The sequence below is a fragment of the Choristoneura fumiferana genome, chromosome 5 (genome assembly GCF_025370935.1).
Source record: "Choristoneura fumiferana chromosome 5, NRCan_CFum_1, whole genome shotgun sequence".
Classification (NCBI taxonomy): Eukaryota; Metazoa; Arthropoda; class Insecta; order Lepidoptera; family Tortricidae; genus Choristoneura; species Choristoneura fumiferana.
This window is the reverse complement of record NC_133476.1, coordinates 6,661,747-6,673,753: the sequence shown is the minus strand read 5'-3', so window position 1 is coordinate 6,673,753 and position 12,007 is coordinate 6,661,747. Positions and strand designations below refer to the sequence as shown.

The following is a 12,007-nucleotide window of genomic DNA, read 5'->3' as shown; positions in this document are numbered from 1 at the left end:
ATGAATTCGCCACTAGAGGCGCTAGTGTAGCGTGAGGTCTCCGAAATGTCAAATGTCATAGTTTTTGGGTGAGCTTCGCGGGTTTATTTATAATTAGAATAATTTTGTGAATATTTTGCAATATCTGAAATTAATTATGGCAAATGTGCGTTCCGGGGCAATGAATGTCTGTGTTTTGAGACAGTTTTGTCTTTCGGAAACCTTTGTCCTCCCTTTTTTCCGAACAAAACGGGGACTATGTAACACTGTGGCATGCTCGATATTTTTATGGTACGGTTTTAAGGTGTATTAAATATGATTTTAATCTAAACTTTGTCTTTACGCCCGTAATAACAGACTTTGAAAGCCATACTTAAAAACCTCACGCAACAGTGCGCCATCTAGTGAGACAAAAAACGATAGCCCTCATTGGTGTGTGGGTCAATTGTCCCGTGATATTTATTTATTTATTTTATATTACATTAGTAAAGTGCAGATGAGGCTAAAGGCGTATCTCACGTACTGGTTCAGTAACTGTCTTATTCAGTCTAGCCTTGAAGAGCCCTAGGTTGTATTGATCCGGAAGTACTTCCTTCGCATTATGAAGTATGAAGCAGACCGCTTCGTGACTGTGTGACTACATCAGAAGTGTTATAATTTTTTCCCAACTTGTTGTGTTACCTATTTACCTACTCAAAAATAAATAAAAAGTACTAATGATTATGCATTATAATAAAACTTTCCATTGACGCGTCAAAAAGGTACAATTGGTAGTTGGTACAATAAAAACAAATTTGTTGGTTTTTCAACTTTATTTAATTACAAAATGACTTCTCTCTCCATCATCAAATAACAGGTAATTAGTTTACTTAAAGTAATAAAGAATCTCTTTGTAAATAAAAAAGGAGACGTAAAAAAGTGAAACTACAAAATTAATTTAAATAACGAAAAGGAAACGTGACCTTTCTCGTTTTAGTGTGAGCGACCAAACCACAGGCGTATATTTTTATTAAAAATACTACCCTGTGTCTAAAACTACAAAAAGGCTAGAAGTTGGAATAGCTAAGCTTAATATCAATAAATTGTCATCTAGATTCTATACCTCTATATCAAAATTAAAGGGATGGTTAAAGGTTTTTTTTATTTTAAAATATAATTGAGCGAAATTAGATAACAGGATAGGATACCGGGTATAATGAGCAAAGTATTATTATTTTGATCAAATAGATGATACACTCATTTAAGAATCGGTCAAGATGAAAACTTATGAATCCTCAAATATTTTTGATCTTGGAATATTTTCAGTAACTACTAAAAAATGATCCATTTGAAAATGTCCTCGAGAAGTACCACCTAAATAAGTTACCTTCATCCAAAAGGAACATACATATCCGCCGAAAATAAGTCTAAGAGGATTCAAAGTTAATCACCATTTCTTTCATTTAGGAGTAATTATGTTTTTGTCTTTTGAATAACCCCCTACCAATGTCACCATCCCAAAAAAAAATACCGTTAAAAATATTATATTAATTATTTAAATAATTAATTGAATTATTAAATTAATATTTATTATCTCTTTATAAGAATAAAATTATTATTTTTTCCACAAAAGTATATATACACTTAAGCTTATGATCTTCCAACTTCGAGCACAATTTCTCAAGATCCATTCAAAGGAGTAAAATTGCAGCACAGCTCAGATATTTTCTACATTATTCATAATTTGCAAAAAGAAAGGTTTTAACCGTAACTCACGTTACGGCCCCAAGTCTAAAGAAACTTGGAATAGTAGGGGTTTATGTTCGATAAATAGGGTCAGTATTGGGAACTCTTAGACTATAAGATATAGGAAAATCTGCTGTTTTAAGGATCCATGTCATTGATTTTAGTGAAAAGAGAAACTGCATTCATACATGGATTGAAAATAAGTCTTTATCAGTTCGGGCAAGAATAAAACGCGGGCGTATCAAAGATAAAAGTTACATTATATATTATTCGCTGTCAATTTTCAAAGCAGTAAATGCTATTATGTTAATTTTTAATTCATACGTTAAGGCCTTAACGTGTTGAATCTTGTATTTAAGAAAATTGCTGTCATTTCCAACACTGATTATTTTCGAATCACCAGACAGGCTTCAAACCTACACCTCCTGTGACGTCACGCGGAAGGGGTGTTATATCAACAAAACTGTCAGGGACTATTTACTTATATGAACCAATAGCATAATCTGCTTTTCTTTCAACTATTACAGGAATACTTAGTAGGTAGACGACAAAAAAACTCATGCTAAACAATTAATAGGAAAGAAATGTCACTAGCACTCGATGATTCCATTTTTGTGAGTTTACATTCGCACTCTCAAAAAATGTCCAAGGAAAATTCGCAAGGTTCCCGCCAATTTGTTTTTTTTTTTATTTCTTACTTTTTTTGGCAGAGTTAGTAGCAGATATTTTTCATTGACCTATACAGCTGTTTCCTTCCGCTGAAATATTTTTACCCGCGATCTGTCAAATTTCGGATGGGCGCCAGGTTATCCAACCAGACACACACTTTTTTTTAAATACGTCTACTTACTATTTTTGATAGGATTGGTAACAATTTTTTGTACGCAATCTGTCAAATTTCATAAGATTGTCAGGTTGACCAACCTAACACTAGATTTTTTTACATTATGCAGGCTAATTTTATAGCAAAAATACTTGTGTTAACTCTTTGGTGGTGAAATTAAAAGAAAATCTAAAACAATGCAATAAAGAATTTTCATACATTTTTTCTGGTCTAGAGCAGAAAATTTCCGCTTTGTGATGGGTATTTAGTGCGGTTATGATGAAATTAAAGCATAATTGGAAGAAAAAGGTATTAACTTAACAGCATTTACTACTTAGAATCGACAGCGAATACTAATGTAGGTATGTTTTTTCTTTGATACGCCCGCGTTCCGTGCGCCGCATTCGGTCTAAGGAATCATTAATATCGTTATAATTAATTTTTCCTTAGAATAGATCTTGCTATGTTATAAAGTTTCAGAGTTTCCTAATACTGACCCATCTAAATGAGCCATACTGTATATCTATGTTTGTTTATACTTAGTTATTTGTTTCTTCCTAATGTCTCGTATGCTAAATATTTAAATTTTCTATATATTTTGGAACTTGGTTACAACTTTGCACTATCTAACGCCTGTAAGTTATATTTGAAATGAGTTATATCTTTAGACTATGTAGGTTTTTACCGTCGATTTATTTAGTCACGTTCTTTCTTCCAAGCAAAGTTTATTTACAAAAGTATAAAAATCCTATATTATTATCTAAGTAGGTACTACAATATAATCTCCATCAATATTTTTTCACTTAGGTATGCTAAGCCAGCATTCATTATGTTACTTTTTTATAACTTCGCAAGCGACCTTTAAACTATCAGCATATTGTATTGTTTTCAACTTTTACGATTTTTAGGTACTTACACTTAATACCACACCCGGGATTTAGTCTATTTTTTTTTAAACTTTGAATATTAGGTACCTCATAAATTTATATACCAATGTAATTTGAATTTTAGTGTTCATGTTATTTTTTTTAATTATTTTATTTATTTATTTAAGGTTCACCAACAATTGTTAACACAAGATACATCAAAAAATTGCTGCTTGCATGAACATGTTGAACTGAGTGTCACAATCACTTATAGGTAAACACCGCATGCAAAACTATTAGAATTATGTTCTCAAAAAAAAAAAACACAAAAACGAATGTTTGATTCGAAATGATTGTTATTTCGTTTATCTGTCGAATATAAACATGATGTACGAAAAAGTTTTTCTTTAACCGTAATATTGATTTCATTATCTTACGAGTATTTTATATACATTATATTATATACATAATAAGAGTAGGTACAATACTCGTTTTTGTTTTTTAAATATTCACCGGTTTTTTTATAAATACTCGTACTTTCCGTGCAGTCACATCGATTATTAAAAAATATTTAAAAGATATCATAAAATCCTTATAAATAACTCTTTTTTAACCTTTGGTCTTCTTAAGTTAATGTTCGTAACAAAGATTGTTCCTAGCAAACAGCACCATTGTTTTTAAAGTCTAATCATTCACTCCTCAGTGAACGTTTAAAATGTCGCACGTCTTTCATATTTCTCTAAGAACAAGAATAAAATATGGCAGTACTCATTCGTCATGATGCTTTTTGGAAACGAGCATTGAAGGTTCCTTGAACCTGTACACATTTAGTGAGATCGATGGGGGGGCTATTGTCAGTGTACCGGGAACAAGGGTGGTGTGATGGCGGGTAAGTGGTGCCCGCAACGGGGGAAGCTGGGGGGCACGGGGGGGAGATCGTGTTGCGTCCCCACGTGCAGTACCAGGCCCATTCCGATCACTATGTGGTAGATGAAGTGGCAGTGGAACAGCCAATATCCTAGAAAAGAAAACATACGTCAGAGATATATTTTTGTTCTAAAGAGCCAGGTTGGTTTAAACTGCCTTGGCCAAGTGGGGATGGAATTGCAAAACATTTGGCGTTGTAAATTACTAGTTCAATTCATAAGAAAAAACTTGACTATTGAATCATAATTTATTGCAAATTTGCACATTTCTAGCAAATTTATCAGTTGTATTAAGTAAGTTTCAAACAATAAGCTATATTCAACATCGAGAGGAGATACAGTGTCTATCGTGGTCAGACTGGGCCGGAAGGGGTCCCCATAAAGCTGGGGCCGGTCGCTGAATGTCGCAGGAGTAGGGATATAATAATAATAATTTATTAGATAGAGCCAGCGCGTGCCTCCTAACCTACCAAACACCTTTTCGGCAAGTTACGCAAGATTTGAAGCTGCTTATGCCGCATATTATTTTGTTGGGCGAATTGTATGGCCGAAGCTAGCGTTGGATTAATTCCGGGTGTCTCATTTTAAAATTTTACATTCATCTCCAGTTGCTCATTCTACTAATATTATAAATGCGGAAGTTTGCGAGAGTGTGTGCGCGTCTGTGTTTGTTACGAAATTTAATAAGTAGGCAGCTGTATCTCGAGATTGACATATGAGCTACTTTTTTCTGGTGTAGGCACCCATGGAATTGGGTTGTACACATGTAAAATTCGGAAATCGCAACCGCTAAGTCTAGAGACATATCATTTTGCACGGATGTCCTTCCTGCAACGTGAATGAAGATCACGATGTAATTTCGGGGTTCCCGTGGGAATTCAGTGTAATTCCGGTATTTAATTTCATCAACCGAATCTTGTGGCTTAAAAGAGCGGAGGACGGTAATGTATTTTGAAAATCCAGATTAAGTTTAATTTCCTAACATTTAAAAAATAAACATTTAGGTATTACCAGGATTATCAGCCTTTAGCCTGAGAACGACGTATCCATTGTTAGGTACAGCGAGAGTATCTTTCAGTGGCGGATCTTTGTACTGCCGGTTGAGTAGACCCTTCCGGTCCAGGTCCAAAGCATGCTTCAAATTGATCTTCTTGATGTTTTTGTCCGGAGAACGGCCCATCCCAATGACGTTGTAGCTGGTGCCGTGGAGGTGGAACGGATGAGAGAGGTTGGGCGATTGAACTGGAAAAGCAAACAGCAAATGGATCTTAGTTTATTAGCAAAAAGGCAATGGATGGTGTAATAACGGACGTGTATTAAAAGTAACCAGCCATTAAAGTTATTATTTCGTAAACACTTCTTTTTTACTATTTTCATTTTGCTTTAACTTTAAGAAGTTTAGTTTCTGATAAGAAATATTTTAACAGATGTTTTAATGCTGGTTGTAATGATAATTGTTAACTAATCGGCGTATATTTCTTAAAAATGTTACCTAGCCCCAAAGCTAGAACTGGGTAAAATTTGACTTGCAAAAGTTGGCCTGAACTAACTTAGCTAGTAATTAATAAATTCGCAATAAGTTCTAAATTACCCATAGGTACCTAATATTGGCCATCGCTCATTAGCTATCTATATCTAGCTAATATTGGATTTATTTCTATCGAAATAATGTTTGTTTTTTACTTATTTAGTATTCATTTCAGAATGATATGAAATGTTGTTACTCGTATATCAGTTGAACTACACCCAGAAAAATCCTTATACAGGGAAATATATCTTACTAAATACGGCTTTAATAGGGCTATTATATGAGTTTATCGTATGGGAGGTATGATGAAGTACGAGATTCGATGCGTGAAGGTAATCGAAGTGCCCTTCTACACGTACATTCTCGCCAAACTTCGATCAACTCCGTGAATAGTGTATCGGAGATATCAGAGGAAGAGGTGAACATTTAGCTTGGCTACCCAACGTAACCAAGTTCCCAATCCGCACTGGGCCCGCGTGGGAACTATGGCCCAAGCCCTCTTGTTCTGAGAAGAGGCCTGTGCCCAGCAGTGGGACGTATATAGGCTGGGATGATGATGATGATGATGACCCAACGTAATGTAAATTTTTTAATTACCTTCATCGACAAGCACAATCTCAACGATGGAGTTCATCGGCACATCGACCATGTGCGTGCAGCGGCAGTCGACGCCACAGGTGGGGGGTCGGTTGTCGCCGTTGCAGAACAGTTCTGGAGACAACTCGTGCATTTGCGAGAGCGGGGGCGCAGGAGGTGAGCTGTATGAGATTTCATCGACCAAACTAAGTACGTGGTCTCCGGTACCCGCCACTGAAAAACAATGAAGAGCGATTTAAGAACCTTTTTTTATTCGAAGACTATTCGGACGCAGAAAAGTTAAAGGAGAACCTTTTCTCCCGTACGAATATTGACAGAAATTTTTAAAAGGAAAGATAAAAAAATACGAAATCTACTATGTAAACTGAGTGTCACAAAATCTGGCCCTCAAATTAGGTAATTTCGTATATAGAGTGGGCCAAATTTTATGCCGCTGGGTAGTTTGTTTTAGATATTTGAATAAAGCATATTGTTTATTTAATAATTAAGAATGATCTGAACGAGGCTGTAGAATTTAGTTGTGTTCTAACTATTTATATAGCCACTCTAAGTATGAAGTAATACAATGGTCAAAGTACGATTTCCTGTTCAAACGAAACCTGACAAAAAACTTCACCAGATCCGAAAACATTAAGAGCAATTATTCGTTTCCGAAGCTAAATCGATCGAACAACAAATACCAGGAGTTTTTGTAAGTTCTCGTGGAAGCTATTTTTACATTTACCTTTAATAATGACCGGTATTTACGACTTCTTTGTTAAACAACACTGTAAAAACTTGTTGATAATCTACCGGAAAAAATAAAGAAGGAAATTTCAGTTGTTGGTGTGTGTGGTGTAGTAAATTTCAGATGTAATGATGTATTATGGGGACGTTTGAGCCGGGTACGATGCAGGCGGGAGGGTTTGAGGCTAGTTTTTATGAAGAAAGATATTGTGGATGATGCGGTTTATAATACTAGTTTAATTTAATGACGAGACCTGTTGCTGATAGGTATATTATTCTGTATAGTAGTAAAAAAAAACTTGAAACGATTGTGTTTTTTTATCTGTCAGAGCTTAGACCCGGTTAAATAATTTGCGTACCTAACTTAAAGTAATCATAAAACAAGAAAAATAAAATAAAAATTATACCTAAAAAGTTCTTGTAGGTGTTCTCCTGGAACAGTTCTTTGGGTTTGTAGAAGTGGAATCGGAAAGGCAAGAAGATCTTCACGTCTGGTCGCTCCTGCAATATCGCCCTGTCTATGGGCTTTGCTGACTTGAGGTTGCTTACACATACGGCATCGTTTCGTTCGACGTTGCAAATAGCATCCAGGGGATTCATGACCTATGAATGAAAAAACAAATGAATACATCGGTCGCGCGAAAGGATTTTAATGCGTTTACGTTTTTTTTTTTTGTAAAAAAAGAACTGTTCAGAAACATTTGAAGCGCCTTTACAGTCAGTGCTAATAAATTGCTAGCCAGCGTTAAGCTGCTCAAATTTGGAATTGCAGATTTAAATGTAGAAACATTTTCAATGTAAATGTATAGGGATCAAATACGTTAAGAGAATACGTGTTTAGTCCGTGTACATTTTAATAAGTAATTTATGTATAAGCATACAGAAAAAAATAATCCAAAAAAATGTACAACCTTTTCCCCGTTGATTCTGGTGACGTTTTCTACTTAACACCTCCACAGTTTACACTTTCCCGAAATACTCAAAAGGAATTGGTTTACGAGTATTTAACTACTAAATAAATACTTTTACTAAATCTACGGGTGCATTTAAATAATTAGCAAACATACTCTTGTATTATGTACACTACAGTGTTTTATCAGTAAAACAACCACAGGTAATGTTACAGATAAAGTCAGGGCCAGGGTGTTAAAGATTATTACAGGTAAATTCTAAATCGGAAAATATAAAACAGAAAAAGAATAAAAATTAAACAAACATACACAGATTTTATATACCTATTATGAAAAAAACACACCAATAAACAAATAATTACACTCTGCTATTGAGACTAAATAAAAAAACACCTTTTATTTAAATTTTATTAAAGAGTATAAAAATTTACACTTTACTTACAACATAATTATTAAAAGAAGATACTTATTACAATTCCGCTAAGGCAGAGGAGTAATAATCTTGTAAATTAGATAGTCGATGTATCGTTACCTGGAAACAGGACTTTTTTATTTAATTATTGGCACAGATACACATAAAACGAAGTGTATACTTATACACCAAGCGGTACTTAAAAATAGTGGTAACTAGTGGAGTGGTAACTTTTTAGTGCGTACCTATGCAACGTCTAGATGATTTTTATGTACAGTCTTCTTTGTTAGTGAAATGTGAACGATGGAGTCAGAAAATACGTCGCATTGACAAAACTTCATTTCGGTGCTACAAAGTTCAGTATCTACTTTTGTGTATTTACAAGAAGTGTTGCAGTTGTCAGCGTTATTTACATGATCTACAATTTTGACCGCAGGTTAGTAACTAAAAAAGTCTTAAACAACTATTAATTATTAAAAGAAAAGTATGTTTTCATTATATACACGTAATAAATATCCTTGGTGAAACGTATAATGGCAAGTTGTTAGTTACAGAACGAACGTTTCCGTCAAAAGTGGAATATTATCTAAAGGTGAAATAAAAAAAGAAGTAGAGCCTCAAATAGCATAAAGACACGTTTAAATAATCTAGAATAATCACCAACTAGTATGGCAGATGGAACTGGAAAAAAGTCAAACATAAATACATATCACCTTTAAATAAAATCACGAACCGTCATGAACCGTGAAATCATTCGAATACATAAAAAAAACACAACGGCAGAATCGAGCACTTCGAATCTACCGAACACATCACACAATACAAACATAAATTTACACTTAGGCAACATAATAAATCAACTGCTGTACTTTTGCACGTAAATTGAAACTGTCACTAGGAACCGATTTAGTTGATGGGAGGAAGGTGGTCACCGCATGTAGGGAAGTTGGGAGGGATGGGGGGTAAGTCAGCGTGAGTACCGACCTGGAGGACAAGGCTCATACCGATGACAATGTGGAAGAGGAAGTGGCAATGGAGGAGCCAGAAACCGGGGTTGTTAGCTCTGAAACGGAGGATAACGTATCCATTGTTTGGTACGGCGATCGTGTCCTTCGCTGGGGGCAGGTCTCCCTGTTTAAGGTGACGCTCAAGTAAACCTCTCCTGTCTAGATCCAGTGCGTGCTTCAAGTTGATTTTCTTAACGTTCTGGTCGGGTGATCGGCCGATACCAATCACGTTGAATCCGTACCCGTGCAAGTGGAACGGATGAGATAAGTTGGCAATTTGAACTGAAAGCGGAAAGTTTGTAATTAGTATTTGGATCGGATATAATTATTGTTTTCAATAATGATGATAGTTTATATACCTTCGTCGACGAGTACGATTTCTACGATAGCGTTGAGTGGAATGTCGACCTTGTGAGTGCACATGCAATTTTGTCCACAGTCCGCGGGTCTGTTGTCACCGTTGCAGAATTGTTCAGGGTTGATGTCGTCGTATTGACTGATCAAGGGCGTAGGAGGAGCCATGTATGAGATTTCATCAATCAAACTGATTACGTGATCACCCTGCGGCGCAACTATGGAAGTGATAATTAAATATTAAATAATGATAATTATTTTGAACAGTGACATAGAGAGTACTAAACAATACTTTACCTAAATATCTATTGTAAGTGTTAGGCTGGAATAGCATTTCCGGTCTGTAGACAAAGAAACGGAATGGCAAGAAAATCTTGACATCAGGTCTCTCTTGCAGGATAGCGGGGTCGATGTTCTTGGCATTCTTGAGCTGGCTGACGCAAATGGCGTCGTTCCTGGGTTGGCCACATCTAGCATCCAAGGGGTTCATCACCTGGATGGTTAGTGGGGAGAGAGGTATTTACGTGCAATTACTAAAGTACATTACGTGCATGCTACTTATTTACTACTATTTCAATACCATAATCATAACTAGTGTTTTCAACATACTGTAAAACTAGTAGGGATTTTATTTAACTACAAGGAACAGAAACCCGTTTGATTCGTGCATTTAATTATTTCTACGTCAAGTCTTGCTACAGAATAATATATACAGGTTGCAGCGCATACATCACAGACAACTTTTAGTTCAGCTGAATCGATTAAAATGTAGGTAATGTAATTATAGCAAGTGTTATTTGTCTCAATACTTAGTATTAAAGTTTGAGCAATAACCTGCAACATAGTCAACAGTTCGGCTGAGCTTAATCGAGGCTGGTTGGTACTGGGGCAGGAATCCAGTGTGCAATATCCGCCAATTAATAATCGCGACTAGTAGTGTCACGAAACGAGGTATGCTAACTTAGTATGTTTCGCTAATGTCATTTGCACAGACGAAATATCCGTCAAGTTTTTTCAAAGAATGTAGCTGTAGTAAGGCGGTATGTATTTACAAGCGAATGTCAAGATCAGAAACTACCAGTGACACGCTAACACAATGGACTTCTCACAGTGTCAAGAAGTCAGGTTTTTGTTGAAATATTTATGTTTTCAACACATGATTATGTATGTGCGGTACAGTGCAGTTTACATTCAGTGTACCAAGAGGTAATTTGTACCAATATACAATAGTGTATGTTCTATTGCTACAACTATCCATACATTTTTATATATTTACATCGAGTTTGACTTACCACACCCTGGGGTACACCAATGTCGTATGTGGGGGGTTGACTTGAGGGTTGGTAAGGTCCTCTCGCGTATCGGAGGATACCCAGTTGTTGGGCCCTCTTGGTACCGCACTCACCCAGCCCACGGACTTGTATCCAGTAAGCCCCAGGGATATTGTTCGCCTCAATGACGAAGTCGTAACGTTCACCTAAAATGAAACAGTTTATACAGTTTATAATTACGTCGATAGTCTAGAATGTAGAGGAAAAGTGCAATTTTGAATAAGTTGGTTGCTTAAACAAGAGTATGTGTCTAGAAAACACCGCGTCAACTGATGCAGAAAAATGTTGGATTCATAAAAATCTGTCAATGTTTACCTGAGAACGAGATAATTGTATTAACTTGTACAGGTTGAACGGGCTCGCCGTCGGTCGCAATAACAGTTAAGTTGTGTCCTTCAAAGGTGACTTGCGCAGGGCACACGGAAGCAAATGCGTTAATCATTCTGAATCTGTATCTCCTTCCAGGGGTAATAGTGAAGACTTCCAAGGGAGTGTTGGTCATGAAACCAGTGTTGGGATCACGGAACTGCCCCTTTCCGTTGATCAGCACAGACTCGGGATCTTGGCCAGTGTTGACAGCGAGACGACCTGGGTATCTCTCAGCAGCGTCCTCATGCAGCCAATCACTGATCAGCATGACGTGAGTCGTCAGATCGTAGTCGTACAAGTGGCTGTTAGGGTCCTTGGAAGGAGGTTGGCGAACGACTATGCTGCCGTATAAACCGTCAAGTTTCTGCAAACCAGTGTGCGCGTGCCAGAAGTGAGTTCCAGCATTACCTTGCCATTGATATCTGAGTACAAAAAAGATCACGTATTAATATC

At 36.3% G+C, this 12,007-nt stretch overlaps 2 protein-coding genes across 2 annotated transcripts in view; both read right to left on the bottom strand.

Annotated features, from left to right (window-relative positions):
• Window positions 1–4,134: 4,134 nt before the first annotated feature.
• On the bottom strand, window positions 4,135–8,378 carry LOC141427996 (uncharacterized). Its single transcript, XM_074087641.1, has 4 exons — window positions 7,578–8,378; window positions 6,445–6,657; window positions 5,331–5,561; window positions 4,135–4,411 (listed from the first exon to the last, which is right to left on the bottom strand). The coding sequence occupies exons 1-4, from the start codon at window positions 7,768–7,770 to the stop codon at window positions 4,248–4,250; spliced, it is 801 nt and encodes a 266-aa protein (XP_073943742.1). The 5' UTR covers window positions 7,771–8,378; the 3' UTR covers window positions 4,135–4,247.
• A 97-nt stretch (window positions 8,379–8,475) lies between these two features.
• The window catches only part of stw (laccase), a 56,452-nt gene continuing 52,920 nt past the window's right edge, over window positions 8,476–12,007 (bottom strand). Inside the window, exons 4-8 of the mRNA XM_074087638.1 lie at window positions 11,501–11,976; window positions 11,147–11,331; window positions 10,152–10,347; window positions 9,860–10,072; window positions 8,476–9,782 (exon numbers count right to left, since the gene is read on the bottom strand). Coding sequence (XP_073943739.1) covers window positions 9,400–9,782; window positions 9,860–10,072; window positions 10,152–10,347; window positions 11,147–11,331; window positions 11,501–11,976 — 1,453 coding nt within the window. The 3' untranslated portion in view covers window positions 8,476–9,399. The remainder of the gene's footprint in view (window positions 9,783–9,859; window positions 10,073–10,151; window positions 10,348–11,146; window positions 11,332–11,500; window positions 11,977–12,007) is intronic.

What these genes read in the sequence shown, in the direction of transcription:
- LOC141427996 (XM_074087641.1), bottom strand. Translation starts at nt 7,770, where the DNA reads ATGAATCCCCTGGATGCTATTTGCAACGTCGAACGAAACGATGCCGTA. An exon ending in CACCTACAAGAACTTTTTAG is followed by an intron (nt 6,658 to 7,577) that starts GTATAATTTTTA and finishes ATTGTTTTTCAG; the next exon opens with TGGCGGGTACCGGAGACCAC. An exon ending in GCTAAAGGCTGATAATCCTG is followed by an intron (nt 4,412 to 5,330) that starts GTAATACCTAAA and finishes TTTCTTTTCTAG; the next exon opens with GATATTGGCTGTTCCACTGC.